The sequence below is a fragment of the Geotrypetes seraphini genome, chromosome 6 (genome assembly GCF_902459505.1).
Source record: "Geotrypetes seraphini chromosome 6, aGeoSer1.1, whole genome shotgun sequence".
In the NCBI taxonomy this organism is placed as follows: domain Eukaryota; kingdom Metazoa; phylum Chordata; class Amphibia; order Gymnophiona; family Dermophiidae; genus Geotrypetes; species Geotrypetes seraphini.
The window spans coordinates 182,958,680-182,979,048 of record NC_047089.1 but is presented as its reverse complement, the minus strand read 5'-3'; the positions used below and the strand labels follow the sequence as shown (position 1 = coordinate 182,979,048).

Sequence of the window (20,369 nt, the reverse complement as noted above, 5' to 3'; positions counted from 1 at the left end):
ACCAACAACCTTGTTTTTGCTGTTACAGATGGACATATTTACCCTTCTGTAAGATAGAAGAGAAAATTGTATTATGAAAGTTCTGAGCTCATAATGTCTGCTTGAACCTGTGACAAGGACAGGATAGGAGAGAGGCACAGTCCCTCTGCAGGAGGAGCATAGGAAAAAAGTATAGATTTGGGAAAATGACCTTATTGAGGAAGGTACATCAAAACAAGTTGGTCTTTGGAGACTATTTTGCATAACTTACCGTGTCTTGGAGGAGGAAGGGGTGGTGGCTGGAACCTGATGAAAATAATGGAGAGAAAATCTGAGAAACAATGAGTCATGTGTGGGCTGCTTATGAAGGGACACTGAAAAGTTCTCAGCCCAACCAACAAAGTTGAGGCAGTCTCCATCAAAGGCTATACACTTAGTCCAGCAATTTTCCATTTTTTTAGTCCCATATTTTTCTGACAGAAAAGTGGAAAATCACTGGACTAAGTGTATAGCCCTTGATGGAGATGGCCCCAACTTTGTTGGTTGGGCTGAGAACTCTTCAGTGGTCCCTTACACAAAAAAGGACTACCTAATACCTCAGCATGGTGGTGGGTATGTGGGAAGTGGAGATAAGGCCACACTCCCCTACGATTGAGTATGGAGCCAATATTCTAGTATCATGTCTGGGCCATTCTTTCTTCCAAGTCAATATTGCCTCAAGACCTTGGCAGGCATGGTGTTAGGAACTTTCTCCCCTCCAAGTCCATGGTGAGTCTTGTAGGAAGAGTCCAAAGGAGGAAGGGCTAAGTGGACCTCTGATTTTCTTTCAATTACATAGAAGAAAAGTGGACCCTAACTAGAGGTGTGCACAGGGATGGGGACAATGGGAAACCTGTGAAAATTCACAGAGATGGGAACAAAAAAGTAATTATTATCATGGGGATGGGAAGGGATGGATTAGAAGTGAATAGGGATGGGAGGATCTGGGGACCAGATTATGTCCCCGTGTACACCTTGACACAATACCTCAGCTAAAAAAAAAAAATCTTTTTATTTTTTAAAGAGGAGCTCATCTTGATGAAAACTGGTGCATATGTGCAGCAGTTTTGGCAGTGAAGGAAATAAACTGGGGAGAATATTCGTCAACTTGTTTCAAACATTTTGGCAGAGTAAAATCTCCACCAAGCTATTCTTATCTACTGTACAAGACTGATAATGAAGCTAATATGAAAGCATTATTTTGAGGTGATGTCTGGATAGGTTGAGCAGGTCAATCTCAGTTTTGTATTCTCACATGGACTCCATCAAAAACAAGTTGATCAGAAGAATCTTGAGGTGCACAAAGTGAGCAAAAGTCAACTGGTCACTGAAGAAAACATGTCAATTAGGTGGAACAGTGTTGTACTGACAATGAAATCTGTGGCACAGAATATGAAGGAGCTAAGTGCAACTGCTACTGAACCAGGCGCAAACAAGCAATTCCTGACCACATTGTGCACAACTGAAGACTCCTTACTGGCAGAAGTTGTTACGGTGTTAGAACCATTTGACAGAACTACTGAAGAACTGTCGACAGATACCAAGCCTTCACTACACGTTGTTGTCCCAACAAAATATCAATTGAAGTGGCGATTGTAAGCTCAGCCAGCCTTAAAGAACTGTCTTGCAGATCACTTAGATCAGAGAATGACACAGGGACAAAGTTCATCCCCATCACTGCCCGTCCCCACAAGCTCTGCCCCCATTCCTGTGTCTGCCCTGATCCCATAGGTGCTCTCTCTGTCTCTGTCCCCGCCCCATCTCTGCAGACTCTGTCCTCATTTGCACAAGTCTTGACCACTGATGATTTTATATTTAAATCTTCTAAAGTATATAAAGGGACAATATTTTGTACAACTGTTTATAAATCACAAACAGAGCCTTCCTTTTCTTTCTGGTTTTGATACAACATTCCCATAGATTCAGTTGCCTATGTTTTTTACATCATCTAGGAAGGTAATAGGATTGTGTTTCAGACAGGGGTGCAGAAGAGAACCTAAACTGTGTAGTGGATGAACAGGAAAATAAGTGCCCATTAAATGTTAAAAATATTCCTTGATGCCAACAATGATGGATGGATCAGTTGCAGTAACAGTAAGATGCTTGAGCAGATGGGCACATGATGGAAGGACTTTGCAGATGGCAGACAAGACACAGATGATGTCATTTAACAGTAGCTCATTGAAATCCAAAAGCATCTTCAGCAATTTTTTAATCATTGAATTCAGTTGCCAATTGTCTAAGATGTGTTAAGTTTTTACATATTGATACTAGCCTCAAGGTTTTTAGAGAATGACATGGGGATAAAGTTTGTCCGTAACTCAATTTGAGCTACTACTGAAAACACATGCACTAAATTCAAAACCCTCCCACTGATGTTTCTCACTTATTTGACAGGTGTGCTCGATAAAAACTGGATCAAAAGAACCCCAAGAGATCTTTACCCTGCTCAGATACAGTCATCTTGGGCTGCATCGCTTCTCACTTTTGCCTTCATACTCAGTGTTTTCAAATCAGAGTGCAGATGCTTGGTTTGGTTCTGGCCTTACTCAAGGTCCCTATCCTGTATAAATCTTCCCAGAATCTAATAGAGAATAAGAAAAATTAAGACCTCTACTTACGGATTTTTATTCTTCTCACAATGATTCTGGAAAAAGCAAGAAGAGACATGGAAATTTGAAGGAGGAAGATATCGGGGGAAGCTCAATCAAATGGACACATCCCTCCTTCCCACCATCTCCCAGAATCCTCCTGACCTAGGAACCTTTGAGTTGTGGTCACCCCAACACTGATTAATGAGGCATGCCTATCAAATCTTTGGACCTCTTCCAATGCCTCTAACCTCCACCAACATCCCACTTCCAAGGATGTCTCCTTCCCCCCAGTACTTCCTCCTTTCCTGCCACAGCACTCTCTTCCATCTCCAAACAAGTTTTCCTCTCCCGCTTCATCAGCCGAGTCTGGAATCAGACAGAAATATGCAGAGCTGTGCCTGCTTCAGCCCTTCCCCCAGAAATACTGTCTGTTCACATAGAAGCTGGAGTGGACATATCTCAGCAGAAAACAATGGCCCTGTTCCTTTCTACAGGCCCTCCTCACGTTTCTCCCCACTTAGGGTTCAATTCTACTGTATAAAGTGTGCCAACATTTATGCACCAAAATGCAGCACAGTGAGTGTGAATTCTGTAACAGCAACTGGGCATCCAGCTATCATTCCAGAATACTAATGTAAATTGGCATTCACATGCTCACCATGTCAGGCATAAATGCATGTGCTTAAATGTAGCAATTTAGCCCAGTGGTCTCAAAACTCAAACCTTTTGCAAGGCCACATTTTGGATTTGTCGGTACTTGGAGGGCCTCAGAAAAAATAGTTAATGTCTTATTAAAGAAATGACAATTTTGCATGAGGTAAAACTCTTTATAGTTTATAAATCTTTCCTTTTGGCTAAGTCTTAATAATAATATTATAATTTATAGCTAAAGCGACATATGATCAAGAAACTCTTTTATTTTACTTTTGTGATTATGATAAACACACCGAGAGCCTCAAAATAGTACCTGGCGGGCCACGAGTTTCAGACCACTGAGTTAAGGGGAACGGTTAATCTGCTGGCTGGGTTGGAGGGCAGAGGGGAGAACAGGACAATCAAGCCATTGTGATGTCACTGATGAGGTTGGCTCTTATTGGTGGAATAAGGCATTATGACATCACAATCTTGGTTCTGCTTCCCAAAGACAAAGAGGATGTCATGGATACAGTTAAGGCAATGGTTTCAAACTCAAATCCTTTTCAGGGCCACATTTGGGATTTGTCGGTACTTGGAGGGCCTCAGAAAAAAATAGTTAATATCTTATTAAAGAAATGACAATTTTGCATGAGGTAATACTCTTTATAGTTTATATATCTTTCTTTTTGGCTAAGTCTTAATAATAATATTGTCATTTATAGCTAAAGCGACATATGATCAAGAAACTCTTTTATTTTACTTTTGTGATTATGATAAACACACCGAGGGCCTCAAAATAGTACCTGGCGGGCCACTATTTGAGTTTGAGTCCACTGCTTTAGCATGTAAATGACAATGTTCAACAACCTCCATGCTTGTTTGCCCCATCCATGCATTTACATGCTATGCAATTTGTGTTCTCACATTACAGAATACCAGAGCACACACAACATAAGAATAGCCATACTGGGTCAGACCAATGGTCCATCTAGCCCACTATCCTGTTTCCACAGAGGCCAATTTAGGTTAGAATTATCTGTCAGAAACCTAAGTAGCAGCAACATTCCATGCTACTGATCCCAGGGCAAGCTTACACTGGTTCCCTTTTAACCAGTGCATTCAGTATAAAAGTTTGATCCACTGTCTCAGGTACAAATGTAGATTATAAACCCTCTGAGGACAGGGCAAGTCTGACTGTACTTGAATGTCACTCACCTTGAGTTACTACTGAAAATAAGTGTGTGCTAAATCCAAAATCTTATCCCCATCTCATCTGGACATTTATAGCCCTTTATGAGAATAGCCTATGTCTCAGAGCCTAATGTTCCAACGTCCCCTCACACTTGCCTAGATCATCAAAAGCTACATCTAGTGCCATGTGCGCGCTGCTTCCCTTCCCCCATACCTCTGTAACGTTCCTGGCATGAGCAGCAACCCCCCCCCACCAAGCTGCTGTTGCGCCAACGTTGGCTCTTCCTCCGATGTCACTTCCAAAGTGCAGGTCCAAGAAGTGACGTCAAAGGAAGAGCCAACATTGGCGCAACATTGGGGGTTGCTGCAAAGGTCAAGAATGTTACAGTGGTACGGGGGAGGGGGGAAGAGAAGCAGCATGATGGAGTGTGTGTGAGCAGAATGGAGGACGGGTACCTGCATCCTCACCAAGATGGCACCCAGGACAGACTTACCCTTACTAAGCCACTGGTTACATCCATGTGTATAAGTGCTCATATTTCTAACACCTTAGCATGTAAATGGCACTTATATTCTAGGGGTAAAGGTTATACAATTTGGGGTGAACGTGCAGTGCCTCCAATGTCTAATTCAGGTTCATCTCCCCACCCCATCTTCAAAATGGGAGCTCACCAACATTTCAGAAGATTGTCAAGCATGAGGCACAGTGATCCCAGTTTATCCCATTCATACAGCAACAGGGACCCATGCAAGTAACAAGCCTCCCAGCACCAGTCCAATGAATTCCCTTAGAGCTTACAAGCAGATCGAAATACAGAACCACTGAAAACACTGGCAGAAATTAACAGTTTGGCCCCAGGTCTTACCTCTATCATCACTATTGCTTTCCTATTAAGATCTCTTACTGAGGTTAATGATGCTGTTGCATCTTTTGAGGGGATGTTGCTGAGGGTACGGCTGTATCTGGGGGTCTTTGTATAGTTGCTACATTGTCAGGTTCCATGAGCACTGGAAAGCTCCATCAGCGGCTACTTGTTTACTGTTCCAGCTCCTCCCTCAGGATGGGATGGGGCAAGATTGGAACAGATATTGCCTATGTAAAAATAATTTGCTCCATGCCCTTTTTTCTTGTTCACTGCAAGATGCTGCATTGGAGCTGATGGAAGTTTCTGGATGACCTGGCGATCAGTGATCTGGCAATATTCCATATATACTTGAATATAAGTCAATCCGAATATGTCAAAATTCCCATTTTGCCCCCCCAAAAAGGAGGAAAAATGGTCAACTCGAATATGTCAGGTGGTTTAATATTTAAGTGCCCTGTCAGGATCTGCACCCAGCACCCCATCCCTCCCAGATTTTTCACCCTGTCCATTGTACTTCCTACGACGCTGGAATCCCTGGTGGTTCAGAGGTGTAGCGGGCAGGAGCGAGCTTTCTGCGCTCCTGCCCTGCTGCTAACCCGGTCGGTCACTTGCTGCCGTAAGTTCTGGCTTCAGATGCTGAGCGGTACCGAGTACAAATGCACTTTGGCTTTGCTGCTTGATACTAAGCAGCTTTCTGAATGGCTCCCGAGAATTCACAGGAGCCATTCAGGACGCCACTCAGCACAAAAGCACGCTCCTGCTTGCTACCAGTCAGCGGTTAAAGCTGGAAATCGCAGAAGCAACCGCCCGGGGTAGGAGTGTTGAAAGCTTGCTCCTGCCCACTACACCTCTGGACCACCAGGGATTCCAGCGGTAGAGGAGTTATGATGGACAGGGTGGGGGGGAGGGAGGGAGAGACAGGGTCCAGAGCCTGGCAGAGGCCTGCAATAAATCTGGGAGGAGATTGTGTGGGTGCTGGCCCCCAAATCCCAGTTTATATTCAAGTATATACAGTAAATGTCTTTGGGTAACAGAGTTCCTAGGTAGGTCAGTACCTTTAGAAGACTATACTCCCTCAACACATGCAAAATTAAGTTGATGTACCTATTTTAAACAATTTAAACAGATTAGTGCCTAATAAGACGTTAGTTAGTACATGGGTCCCTGTAGCTGTTAAGGAAACTTGTGTTGACTATAACCACTGCACTCAACTTACCACCTTCTGACAAAAACAATTGCAGCAGAAATGTAGGACCAAGCTCTTGCAGTGCTTAACCTATTGCGACTGCCAAGTACCGCCCTACACATCTTGGGACATTGCAATTTTAGTCCCTCCTGGTATCCTTTCCTGAAAATCACTGCCACAGTTGCAGATAATTTTTTCTCCATTAGCTGAACCTCAAATTCATGCCATGTATAAGCAGACAAATGTATGGCACGTCTCAAGTCATGTATCCATCCCTCCTATTTTGGAGGCACTCAGAAGTGGACTTTTTTTTTTTTTTGGGGGGGGGAGGGAAGGAGGTAGGCAACACATTGCTCCCTCTTCCTATCTGCCCCTGATGTGCTAAACATACTCTTGCTGGGTAGGATGCTAAGGCCCCAACTGCCAGATACAGTGCTGTTGCTCCCTTCCCCTTTCCACTGCTTCCACCCACTTCTGCCTTAAGGAACCAATGGCAATGTATTTGGCTGGCAGAGTTTGGCAGACCCCTCCTCCTCCCCAGCAAAGGTAAATGGGTGCTGCAGTTCTGGAGGGGGCTCAAAACCCCCCTCCATCCCTGCAGCTATGCCACTGATTAGATAGGCATGGTTTGCCAAGAGATTGTGAGAGACAGCATCCCATTTCCCCAACTGTTTCAGGTGCTGCTGTTTAAATGACTCACCACCATCACACACTGCTAACAGGACCTCCCTACTAGAGAATGACACAGTGACAAAATTCATCTCCATTCCCGTCTCCGCAGCTAACCGCAGGAAATAATCCCATGTCATTTTCTAGTGTCTATTTCAACCTCAGTCCTTCTACACCAGCATTCTTCAAAGCAAAGCTAGCGGGTCAGTGGTTGCGGCCATTCATACTCTGATTCTTCCCTCTCTCCTTAAAGAATGACATGAAGATGGTTATCCGCAGGGATGGGAATGGTGATGAATTTTGTCACAGTGTCATTCTCTACTCCCTACCACTTCCAAGCATGTAAACTACACCTCAGAGTGTAGAAACCATAAGGGGGGGGGGGGGAAGGATAAATTTCTGAAGTGACAGGATACACATTTACCAACATTCCCACGTTTCCAAGGCCCCTCTTTAGTTTTAGTTTGGAAAAATAAGTGCGATTCAGCATACAAAGCAGGGGACCATTAAACACACCCATTAAAAATATAGAAGTTTTGCAAACTCTCTTGTTACTACTCTTGCCCTACAGCAGGGGTATCAAAGTCCCTCCTCGAGGGCCGCAATCCAGTTGGGTTTTCAGAATTTCCGCAATGAATATGCATGAGAACTATTTGCATGCACTGCTTTCATTGTATGCCAATAGATCTCATGCATAGTCATTGGGGAAATCCTGAAAACCCTACTGGATTGCGGCCCTTGAGGAGGGACTTTTGACATCCCTGCCCTATAGAAATCTAGCAGTTAGAAAGTGAGTGACACATGAACCTTTGGACGTGCAAAATGCATAGCACCCTGCTGCGGAAAGCCTGTAACAAGTATTAAATCAGGATGTACTGTCTAACTGTGGTACGGTTTTGCTCATTCAAATCTCAGAACATTCTGGAATATACAGTCCTATTCTTACAGGGCTGCAATCCTGAATGCTTCAGGATGGGACTTTAAAAGCCTTGCAGACCAACCAGAAGGAATAGATCCCTCAACCTTAAATGAAAGAGCTATTGCATGCACAGTAAAAGTGGAGTGAAAAAAATCTTACCATCTGCTGAGGGCCACCAGCTGCAACCACTAATATTCCACAGAGACCCAACTGAGCAGCAATAGACCCTGCAGTGCTGTGACCACTCTCACTAAGGGATGTGACCTTCAATGTGCGCAGCAACTGAACTGCATCCACGCAGGGCTGTTATCCTAGCATGAACTCCTTGTGTACATGTCAGACTTTGAGCTTTATTCCTAATCACTCATTTGATTATGAATTTGCATAGCTTGGCTCAATCCCACATATTCAAGAAACAGGAAGTGTGCGAGGAACATGGCACCCCCCTCCCCATGTTGAATTTCCCATCCCCCAGTGGCCCAATGGATTCTAACTTGTCTGAAGCCACAACCTTCATGTTGCTAGCTAGCTAGCCAGCCAGCCAGCCAAGGATGGGGGAGGGAGAATGGGACAGTACTAGATGCTGCCATCTCCTCCCTTCGCGCCACAGCACATCCATACTCAGTCAAGTCCTGAAGGTCCCTCCCTTCTAATACTGCAGCTGAAGCATGCAACTGGTCCAGCCCCTGCTCTCTGCTGCTCCTGCTGCTGCTACAGGCTCTGGCACTTGGAAGATATGCTAGAGGCAGGGTTTAGGAATCTTTAGGAGGCAGTCACATGAGTTATTCAGTGATGCTCTAAGGTACTTATAAGAAATTCCGATCAAACTGATCTGTGTACTGAACAACCAAGTGGAGAATGAAAATAGAAAATCTCAGATTTGCCCCTTATAAGCTGCTGTGCCTGTGTGGTGTATATCAGAAGTGATGAGAAGGGGGATCTATATACTGAAAAGGCTGCACATGAGCCCAAATATTTATAATATAAAAGTGATGTTGAACAGAGATTTAATAAAGCTGCACAGAACAGCCCTACAGGGATATTACAGATTATCTTTTGTTACCCCTGGCACACATACAACATAAAAGCATACCCCCCAAACAGATTACCAACCCCTCTAGAGGTTGAGATTTTCTACATCAGTGGTCTCAAACTCACGGCCCGCCAGGTACTATTTTGAGGCCCTCGGTATGTTTTATCATAATCACAAAAGTAAAATAAGAGTTTCTTGATCATATGTCACTTTAGCTATAAATTACAATATTATTATTAAGACTTAGCCAAAAGGAAAGATTTATAAACTATAAAGAGTTTTACCTCACGCAAAATTGTCATTTCTTTAATAAGACATTAACTATTTTTTTCTGAGGCCCTCCAAGTACCTACAAATCCAAAATGTGGCCCTGCAAAGGGTTTGAGGTCACTGCCCTACATGGACTGGGGAGAGGCTATGACATCAAATCATGAGTTCAACACAGTTCTTGAGACAGACCAAGCTCAACTGGTTTTCAGGAAATCTACAATGACTAATCTGGAGATAAATACTTATGCACAACCTCCACTGTATACAAATCTCATGTATATTCTTCATAGGTATCCTGAAAATCTTACTGGCTGGGTGGGTATATCCCACATGCTGGGTTGAGAACCCTGCTTCATAGCAAAATTGTCCCAAACTAGAAGCATCACTGATGGGCCCTGAAGCATTAAATGACACAGCATGGAAAGACCCTAATCTTGTGCAAGGAAGATTTTCCTCACTCTCCTGTAAACTGCTTTGGTTGTACCACAAAAAGGCAGAATATTAAATCCATGACCCTAAGCCTATAATGTTAATAGTTTAAAACTATTTGATAATCCACCATTCATGTTATGTCAAGCGTGGCTTACAATAAAAATACATACAGTACAATAACTAAGAAAATAGATGTTCGATGCACTTTATTCTTAACAACCCTGTAATCTTACACTCTGCAATTTCACTAAGCAGGCTAGGCTAGAAGCAGCTCTGCTCTTGTGGCTATGTGCTCCATTAAAGTGTGGGCTAACATCTTTTCCCTATGACTGTCCAGAACCACAAATGATAGCCACTTAGGCTCAGTCCCAACTTATAACAGAGTTCATGCTTCCTACCTTCATCCTACACTAAATCACAAGAAAAAGGGGGACTGGGAAATGCGAAGTCCTTTTATTACAGAAGCAGTACAAACAAGTTAGTCTGTGGGACCTTCATGTCCTGGAAGATTCTGCATGGGCTTGTTAGGAGCACTGTGACAAAAAGAGAAAAGCTGAAGGTCAGTGAAAATCGTGCTCTCAGCGGCTGGGTGATCGACAGGAGGCTGCGGCGCAGGCCTGCAGTTTTATCAGCCGTTGGTTCATCTTCTCTAGCACGTCAGGGCTCACTTGCTTCACAATGTTTACCAGCTGATCAGGATCAGAGGTCATGTTGTAAACCTCCACAAATGACTACGGAGAGAAACAAAACCCAGAGATCAGCTGGACAGCTGAAGTGAGCACAAGCACTAAAGAAATAGCTTCTTGAATATATTTGTGGCCACAGTCAATCACAGAATGGTTTATTTTGTAGACCTGAAAGCACAGTTACTTACTGTAACAGGTGTTATCCAGGGACAGCAGGCAGATATTCTTAACGTATGGGTGACGTCACCGACGGAGCCCCGGTACGGACCTTTTTAACTAGAAAGTTCTAGTTGGCCGCACCGCGCATGCGCGAGTGCCTTCCCGCCCGACGGAGGAGTGCGTGGTCCCCAGTTACGATAAGCCTGCTAAGAAGCCAACCCGGGGAGGAGGGTGGGACGTAAGAATATCTGCCTGCTGTCCCTGGATAACACCTGTTACGGTAAGTAACTGTGCTTTATCCCAGGACAAGCAGGAAGCATATTCTTAACGTATGGGTGACCTCCAAGCTAACAGAGAGGGAGGAGGGATGGTTGGCCATTAGGAAAATAAATTTTGTAACACAGATTGGCCGAAGAGTCCATCCCGTCTGGCGAAGGCATCCAGACAGTAGTGAGTAGTGAACGTGTAAACTGAGGACCAAGTGGCAGCCTTGCAGATTTCCTCGATAGGTGTGGAGTGGAGGAAAGCCACAGAAGCAGCCATAGCTCTGACCCTGTGGGCCGTGACAGCACCTTCCAGTGAGAGACCGGCCCGAGCATAACAGAACGCGATGCAGGCAGCAAGCCAGTTGGAAAGCGTCCGTTTAGAGACAGGACGACCTAGACGGTTGGGATCGAAGGTCAGAAAGAGCTGAGGAGACGAGCGGTGAGCCCTGGTACGATCCAGGTAGTATGCAAGGGCACGCTTACAATCCAGCGAGTGTAACGCCTGTTCCCCAGGATGGGAATGGGGCTTAGGGAAGAAAACAGGCAATACAATGGACTGGTTGAGGTGGAAGTCCGAGACCACCTTAGGCAGAAATTTAGGATGGGTACGCAGAACTACCTTGTCATGGTGAAAAACAGTGAAAGGTGGGTCGGCAACCAGTGCATGCAGCTCACTAACCCTCCTGGCAGAGGTGATGGCAATGAGGAAAAGCACCTTCCACGTAAGAAATTTGAGTGAAGTTGTGGCAAGAGGCTCAAATGGAGGTTTCATGAGGGCTGAGAGAACCACATTCAGGTCCCAGACGACTGGAGGAGGCTTCAGAGGTGGTTTGACATTGAAGAGGCCTCTCATGAACTGGGAAACCAGGGGATGAGCCGTAAGAGGTTTTCCGAGGATAGGCTCATGAAACGCAGTGATGGCACTGAGGTGGACTCTGATTGAGTTCGACTTGAGGCCAGCGTCGGAGAGAGAGAGCAAATAGTCCAGTACAGTTTCCACCGCCAGTGAGGTGGGATTGTGATGATGAAGGAGACACCAAGAGGAGAACCGGGTCCACTTCTGATGGTAACATTGGAGGGTGGCCGGTTTCCTGGAAGCATCCAAAATACAACGGACAGGCTGAGACAGATTCTCTGGAGAGGTCAGCCCGAGAGAAACCAAGCTGTCAGGTGGAGCGAGGACAGATTGGGATGTAGTAGAGACTGATGCTGCTGTGTAAGTAGAGTAGGAAACACAGGAAGAGGAATGGGCTCCCTGGAGTTGAGCTGAAGCAGGAGGGAGAACCAGTGTTGGCGAGGCCACCGAGGGGCGATGAGGATCATGGTGGCTCTGTCCCTGCGGAGTTTGAAGAGCGTCCGCAACATCAGAGGTAGGGGAGGAAAGGCATAGAGGAACCGATCCGTCCAGTCGAGCAGGAATGCATCCGGGGCCAGACGATGAGGAGAGAAGAGTCTGGAACAGAACTGGGGCAGCTGATGGTTGTGAGGAACTGCAAAGAGGTCCACCTGAGGAGTGCCCCAAAGAGCAAAGATGGAGTGGAGTGTGGGAGGATCCAGGGTCCACTCGTGAGGTTGAAGGATGCAGCTGAGATTGTCGGCCAGGGAGTTCTGTTCGCCCTGGATATAGACAGCCTTGAGGAAGAGACTGTGGGCCGTGGCCCAGGTCCAGATGCGGATGGCCTCCTGACAGAGGAGGGGAGATCCAGTGCTGCCTTGCTTGTTTATGTAGTACATGGCGACTTGGTTGTCTGTGCACAGGAGAAGAACCTGAGGGTAGAGAAGGTGCTGGAAGGCCTTGAGAGCATAGAACATGGCCCTGAGTTCGAGGAAGTTGATGTGATATTGACGCTCCTGAGGGGTCCAGAGTCCCTGGGTGCGAAGATCTCCCAGGTGAGCGCCCCATGCATAGGGGGAGGCATCTGTGGTTATGATCATGGAGTGAGAGGGTAGATGAAAGAGTAGACCCCTGGAAAGATTGGAGGAGTTCAACCACCATTGAAGAGATTGCCGAAGAGACGATGTCACAGAGATGGGATGAGAAAGAGGATCGATGGTCTGTGACCATTGGTTGGCTAGAGTCCACTGAGGTGTCCTGAGGTGGAGTCGCGCCAGAGGAAGTACATGGACCGTCGAGGCCATGTGGCCCAGGAGAATCATCATCTGCCGAGCTGGAACGGAGTGATGAAGGAGCACCTGACGGCAGAGGTGGAGCAGAGTTCAATGGCGGTCGGAGGGGAGAAATGCCCTCATTAGAGTGGTGTCGAGAACTGCTCCAATGAACTGAAGTCGCTGTGTGGGAAGCAGATGCGACTTGGGGTAGTTGATCTCGAAACCCAAGAGATGGAGGAACGAGATGGTGTGATGAGTGGCTTGAAGTACAAGCGGAGACGTAGGTGCTTTCACCAGCCAATCGTCCAAGTAGGGGAACACCTGAAGGTCGTGAGACAATAAGGCACTTGGTGAACACTCTGGCGATGATGCGAGGCCAAAGGGTAGCACTTTGTACTGATAGTGATGGTGCTGTATCTGGAACCGTAGGTAGCGACGTGAAGTCGGATGGATTGGAATGTGAGTGTAGGCCTCTTTGAGGTCTAGGGAGCATAGCCAGTCGTGGTGGGAGAGAAGAGGGTAAAGCGTGGCTAGGCAGAGCATTCTGAACTTCTCTTTGACTAGACACTTATTGAGGTCCCTGAGATCGAGGATGGGACGAAGGTCTCCTGTTTTTTTGGGGACCAGGAAGTAGCGGGAGTAGAATCCCTGACCCCTTTGGTCCGGAGGTACCTCTTCGATGGCATTGAGGAGAAGGAGGGATTGGACCTCCCTCAGGAGGAGGGGGGTTTGGGAGGAGTGAGAAGCAGACTCTACGGGAGGATGGTCTGGTGGAAGAGTCTGGAAGTTGAGAGAGTAGCCGTGGCGAATAATGTTGAGGACCCACTGATCCGAAGTGATGACCTCCCAACGGCTGAGGAAAAGCTGAAGACGTCCTCCGATAGGTTGAGGGAGAGGCAGCGATGGTGGGAGAATGGCTATGCTCTGGAGAAGAGAGTCAAAAGGGTTGAGACGGCTTAGATGAAGGAGGAGGTTTGGCAGGTTAAGTCTGTGGGCGAGCCTGAGTCTGATGTTGGTGGCGAGGACGGCGAGACTGTTGTTGAGGCGGATTGAGAGGTCTGGTCGAGAACCTACACTGGTAAGAAGACTGTTGTCTGTAGGGACGAGCAGGTGGAGTTTTCTTTTTAGGTTTGATCAGAGTGTCCCACCTGGTCTCATGTGCTGAGAGTTTCTGGGTTGTTGAGTCCAGGGACTCTCCGAAGAGTTCATCGCCCAGACAAGGTGCGTTAGCCAGGCGGTCCTGGTGGTTAATGTCTAGGTCAGAGACTCTCAGCCATGCCAAACGGCGCATGGCCACCGCCATGGCAGAGGCGCGAGAGGTCAGCTCAAATGAGTCGTAGATGGAGTGAACCATAAATTTCCTGAGTTGGAGGAGGCTGGAAATTTGTTGCTGGAACAGAGGGACCTTACGTTCAGGAAGATATTTCTGTAAGGAGGAGAGCTGTTGCACCAGATGCTTCATGTAGAAGGAGAAGTGGAAGGTGTAGTTGTTGGCTCTATTGGCTAGCATGGAATTTTGGAAAAGGCGCTTACCAAATTTATCCATGGTTTTTCCCTCTCTGCCAGGAGGGGTGGAGGCATATACACTGGAACCCTGAGAATTTTTCAAAGTAGATTCCACCAGGAGGGACTCGTGGGGCAATTGAGGTTTGTCAAACCCTGGGATTGGGATAACCCGGTACAAGCTATCCAATTTACGAGGGGCTCCGGGAACAGTGAGGGGAGTCTACCAGTTCTTATAGAAAGTTTCCCGTAAGATGTCGTGGACGGGCAACTTTAGAAATTCCTTGGGAGGTTGCTCAAAGTCTAGGGCATCAAGGAAAGCCTGAGACTTCTTAGAGTCGGACTCTAAGGGGATGGAAAGAGCTGCTGACATTTCCCTAAGGAATTTAGAGAAAGAGGATTGCTCTGGTTTGGAGGTGGTGTCGGTCATGGAGGGTTCTTCGTCGGTTGACGAAGCGTCCTCTTCGGTACCGTGAGGAGAGTCTTCCCACAAGTCTGGGTCCCTAACGTCGGGGTGCGTACGTTTGGACATCGGCGTGGAGGGCTCGGCATGGCGGGTCTTTGAGAGAGATTTGCCTGAGCGCACTGAGGCAGTACCGGGTGAAGAAGACCGATGTCGTTCCTGGGACCGGACATGGTCGGCAGTAGCACGGGTATGCACCGTAGGTGTTTCGGCCAAGAGCACCGGCATGGAGGTATTAGTCGGTACCGAGGGGGTCGACACTGATGGGACAGTGCGAGGCTCGGACCGGTCCTGTACCGGAAGGTGCGGTGCCAGCAACGCCGGCAACAGTTGTTGTTGCAGCTGCTCCTGTAACTGTGTTTGGAGTATGGCTGCGATGCGGTCATCCAGAGGAGGCACCGGTACCGCTTTTTTCTTCTTCGGTACCATAGGTGCCGCTCTACGTTCCGGCGATGAGGAGGCCGATGAGGAGGCACTCACCGAGATCGGAGCGGAGCGTTTGCGGGGCCGGTGTGGCGCTGGAATGGCCGGTGTCGCAACCGTGGCAGGAGGGCGCTCGATGGGAAGTGGAAGGCTTCTTAGCCGGCTTACCTGGGCCCAACGACCCCGAGGAAGGGTCCGGTGGTGTCGACGTCGTCGGTGCCGACTTTTGGGGTGCCGTCAACGTCGCGGCAGGTTCCATGGCAGATCCGGTACCAAACAAAATATTTTGCTGGATCTGCCTATTTTTCAAAGTGCACTTTTTAAGCGTAGCACAGCGGGTGCAGGTGTCAGCCCGATGCTCTGGTCCCAGGCACTGGAGGCACCAATTGTGCGGGTCTGTGAGAGAGATCGGGCGTGCACACCGCTGGCACTTCTTAAAACCCGGTTGAGGGGGCATGAAGGGAAACACGGCCTCCGCAAAATCAAAGCCGGAGGCCTGTATGGTGACAACAGGCCCCGCCGGGGCCGGCTCAAAAAAATAAAGAAAATTCGACGAGTTTTCTTTTTTAAGGAAAAATAAAGTAATCCAAAGGGAAAAAAGGAAGAAATTTGGAAAAAATACGCGAGCGGGAAGGCAAACTAGTGATTTCAACGGCCGTTGAAAAACATGCGACTTCTTCGCTCCGCGGAAACGAAGAAACTGGGGACCACGCATTCCTCCTGTCGGGTGGGATGGCACTTCGCAGCATGCGCGATGCGGCCAACTAGAACTTTCTAGTTAAAAAGGTCCGTACCGGGGCTCCGTCGGTGACGTCACCCATACGTTAAGAATATGCTGCCTGCTTGTCCTGGGATAAAATCATATACTCTTCAGCTATTGCAAAGAACACCTCTCAGATACTTGGCTCTCTTTTCCTGGTATGCAAATGCACCCTCTTAACCAATAGAAGCTGCCCCTCCAGGATCATATTAATATATGAAGAAGTCTCCTCATTTTATCTGAGAATGCAGGGAGTACAAGACCATGACCCTGGTTTTTGACATCGGCACTATTTATTCATTCATTGTTCTATACCAGGGGTCTGCAACCTTTAAGACATAAAGAGCCACTTGGACCCGTTTTCGAAAAGAAAAAAAAACTTGGAGCCGCAAAACCATTATAAAACAAATCTAACACTGCATATATTGTTTCTTATCTTAATGCTATATACAGGATCATGCAGTTAGCTGTCAATCTGAAGAAAAAAAGGACTTTTTCACTTAATGTAAAATATATTTTTGCACATTAATAGCTAATTAAAATATTTAATTTAGCTGGTTAATGGGATTTTTGCTACTGAACCTCAGTGCACAGTGTCTGCACATCAGGGCTTGCAAGCTGTCATCATCACCATTACTGGGCCAATAAGCACCTCTTCTTCATGTCCCCTCTGTATCTCTATCCTTATTCAGTAGGTCCTGCTTACCCTTTCTCTTCTTTGTGTCACTATCTCCATTTTCAGCTTTCCCCCCCTTTTCCTTTGTTACTGCACCCTGTAGCTAGAATCTTTCCACCCTCCCTCCACTCTGGCCCAGCCCAGTATGAAATATTTCCTTTTGTTTCCCTCCCCTCTTTCTTTCTCTCTCTTCTCCTCCCTCACCCACGAGTCCTGCATCTTGCCCTCTCCCTTCTACCTGCACCTGGCAACACCCCCCTGCTCCGCGGCTCTCTTCAGCAACTCATCAGCAGCGGTGATCAAGACAAGCTGCCGACATCGAGGCCTTCCCTCTACGAGTCTCGCCTTTGTGGAAAAAGAAGTTGAAACAAGCGGGATTGACTTAGAGCCATAGCGCACGAGAGAGACTCCCACGGGGATGAAAACAGCCTACCTAAATTCTGGCGATGCAGGCATGCAGCTTACAAGTCCGGCGTCGCGGCGGGAAATAGCCATGCTGAGCAGTGAGCTCAGCACGTACAAAGATGAAAGCCTTGCTTGCTGATTGGTCCGGCGGCACGGCGGGGCGGGGCCGCCGGACCAATCAGCAAGCAAGGCTTTCATCTGTGTACGTGCTGAGTTCACTGCTCAGCATGGCTATTTCCCGCCGCGACGCCGGACTTGTAAGCTGCATGCCTGCATCGCCAGAATTTAGGTAGGCTGTTTTCATCCCCGTGGGAGTCCCGTGGGCCACACTACCGGAGCCGCGGCAAAGGTGAAAAAGAGCCGCATGCGGCTCTGGAGCCGCGGGTTGCCGACCCCCGTTCTATACCATTCACCCAAGAGAGTTCAGAATGGTTTACCCTACTACATTCCCATTCCCTTGGTCCCCAGACTGTGTGGCTATATTCAAGAGGCCATTCTGTTAGCTACTGCTTTTAGCCCCCCTCCTTATTAATAGTCTTGCCACTGTGATAGGCTCTGGTCTTACCTCAGCATCAGCAAATTCACAGTACTGCAGATCTGTGGCACCAAGCGTACGAACACAGGCATAAGTATTATTTAAGGCATCCTCACACACACAGTCTGGGAAACATTCCTGCAGGAAATAAAACACACACAGAATGACTGAGCAATTTTTCAGGCTTCCAACTTGGCTGCACCCGAGGTAACCAGGAACTTACCACATGTACTGCCTGAAGTATCAAAAAGGACACCTTTTTAAACTCTTAACACAGCATTACTATGACCTCTAACCCCCCTCTCCCCTTTTTACAAAGCCATGCAGCAACAACCTTGAAGCCCTTTAAATCACTATGGGCTTCGGGGCAGTTATCGCAGCAGCTTTGCAAAAGAAGCCCTAAGAAATGGAAGGCATGGTTACCAAGTGTAGCTTTTTTAATTCGTCTGAACCTTGCAGCCTCTCTGGAAGGTCTTTGCTATAGGACTGGAATTACTTAGCTGTCTTCTTTACAACTGTTGGTGGTGTTCATACCCAGATTAGAAATTACTCCCTTTTTTAAGGTGTGAAAGTCCCTCATGACCAATGGTTAGCCATATATTTGTTAATCTTTTTTGTAAACCTTTTGTACTGCTATTTGGTATGTTTTTGACCCTGGGGTGGGGTGGGATGGGGGTTTGGTTTTGATGGTTGTGATTTTATGCATTGTACTGAAGAGTTACGGTACAACTTTATCTTTTCTGTTTTTTTGGAATTTGGGGGTGGGGGGTTTGGGAGGATATGTTTCCTGTGAATTTTTTAGCTTTGTATTTGCTATTCCTCTGAGCTTTTGTTTTGTATTCTGAAAAAAATTTTCAATAAACAAATTAAAAAAAAATAAAAATTGGGCAGATGGCACTTTACAGATTAACCGATTTATTGAGGCATGAACTTTTGAGGACAAGGGTTCACTTTATTAGGTGTTTTCTGGTTCTCAGAAGCAAAAATGTTTTAATAAGTTTAGTCTGTAAGGTGCTACCTGCATCTGTCAATTTTGTACACCAGATTAACATGGCTACCCTTTTTAAAAGTTTATATACCGACTAGTCATTAAGCCAGTTACATTAACGGGTGCTAGAATATGTCTGTTTGTCTCTCTCTCTCCCTGGCCCCCTTTCTCTGTCTGTCTTTGTCCCTCTCCCTGCCCCTGTGTCTTTCTTCATTTCTTTCTGTCTCCCTCACTCCTGCTGTCTGTCTGTCATTCTTTCCCTCCCTTTCCCTGTGTAGCAGCATTTCCACCCCACTTCCCTGTGCAGCAGCAACAGCATTTCCCTCTACCCCCCTTTTCCTGTGCAGAAGCAGCAGCGGTATTTCCCTTCCCCTCCAGGTCCCGGTGCAGCAGTAGCAACATTTTCCCTCACCTCCCTTCCCTTACCGCGATCTGGCCTACTCCGTTCGGCCCCTCCACCTTCTTTTACTGCGTTCTGTCCTGCTTCGATCTAGCTTGCTCTGTTCGGCCCCTCCCCCTTCCCTTCCCACAGTCTAGCCCGCTCCATGCCCCTCCCTTTATTGCGTTCCTAAGGCTGGAGTCCTCTTCTTTGTCGGCCCCCCCTTCCCTTCCCGTGGGCTGGCCTGCTGTGGCCAAAGGTTTTTTTTTACAGTTTAAAAGTGCCGCCGCGACTCCTCCGACGCTGGTGCAGCTAATGAGAGGAGCACCGCAGCTTTTAATTTTTGCTTGAGGAGGTGAAGAGCAGGGAGTCCAGCACTGCCGGCAAGTCCTGGCGACCACGGAGAGAGGGAGCGATGTATGAGCGCATGCGCACTCCTGCCGCCACAGACCTACTGATCAGAGATCATGGAACACGCAGGTAAGTGCGCATGCACGGCTAGGGTTTTATTAGAGTAGATTAGGAATGCGTTAAAGAAATGTGCCACCAAATCTAGGATAGAAAAACACCATACAAAAAATAAACCAAAGACAAATCAGAAGGAAGAAGTTCCATTACTTTGCAAGCAAGATTCCAGGAGCCATGGGGTGTCACCTCATGACAGAACAGGGTTACTAAGAGTGCCGTGCTGGCATGGTGCACTGACAAGTATACAAAGATCTCAAAATTGAGGAGCAACAAATTCAGGTATCTGCATTTTCAGTTATAGAAGAACCACCCACCAGCCCTCTCTACTTTCTTGTTTGAAGGGTGGCAACTTAGATTGAGTATCACACCATAGGTTCAATTTCTCAACTTTGATATTTGTCTAAATAAGTGATAGCCAAGCTGGAATTTCATTAAGAGGCAGGGACTAAGCTGTTTCTTTGGGTCAGATGACAACTGTCCAGGCCTCAGACTAGATACAATACAGGAAAATTTGGAGGCTTTGGAGAACCTTCTTAGAGAAAGAAATCTGCAAGTTTAAAAAATTTCCCAAATCAGGGTTTTGGTTTTTATTTTGTTTATAAGCCATTATAAAGTACATAAAGGAGATTTTTGAACTCCCTGATGACACCGTATCACATCCATCATTTAAAGGTCTGTAAGGCAGGGGGGGGGGGGTGGTCACAGCCTTTATTTCAACCAACAACCTGAATCTTT

General features: G+C 46.9%; 2 protein-coding genes across 3 annotated transcripts in view; both read right to left on the bottom strand.

Moving 5' to 3' along the window:
- The window catches only part of SH2D6 (SH2 domain containing 6), a 50,541-nt gene extending 41,211 nt beyond the window's left edge, over positions 1-9,330 (bottom strand). For both annotated transcript variants that reach the window (XM_033950439.1, XM_033950441.1), the window contains exons 1-3: positions 8,239-9,330; positions 2,640-2,665; positions 251-285 (exon numbers count right to left, since the gene is read on the bottom strand). In XM_033950439.1, the coding sequence (XP_033806330.1) occupies positions 251-285; positions 2,640-2,665; positions 8,239-8,241 (64 nt within the window). In that variant the 5' untranslated portion in view covers positions 8,242-9,330. The remainder of the gene's footprint in view (positions 1-250; positions 286-2,639; positions 2,666-8,238) is intronic.
- A 673-nt stretch (positions 9,331-10,003) lies between these two features.
- GNS (glucosamine (N-acetyl)-6-sulfatase) overlaps positions 10,004-20,369 on the bottom strand; it is a 72,956-nt gene continuing 62,590 nt past the window's right edge. The window contains exons 12-13 of the mRNA XM_033948032.1: positions 17,830-17,937; positions 10,004-10,545 (exon numbers count right to left, since the gene is read on the bottom strand). Coding sequence (XP_033803923.1) covers positions 10,393-10,545; positions 17,830-17,937 — 261 coding nt within the window. The 3' untranslated portion in view covers positions 10,004-10,392. The remainder of the gene's footprint in view (positions 10,546-17,829; positions 17,938-20,369) is intronic.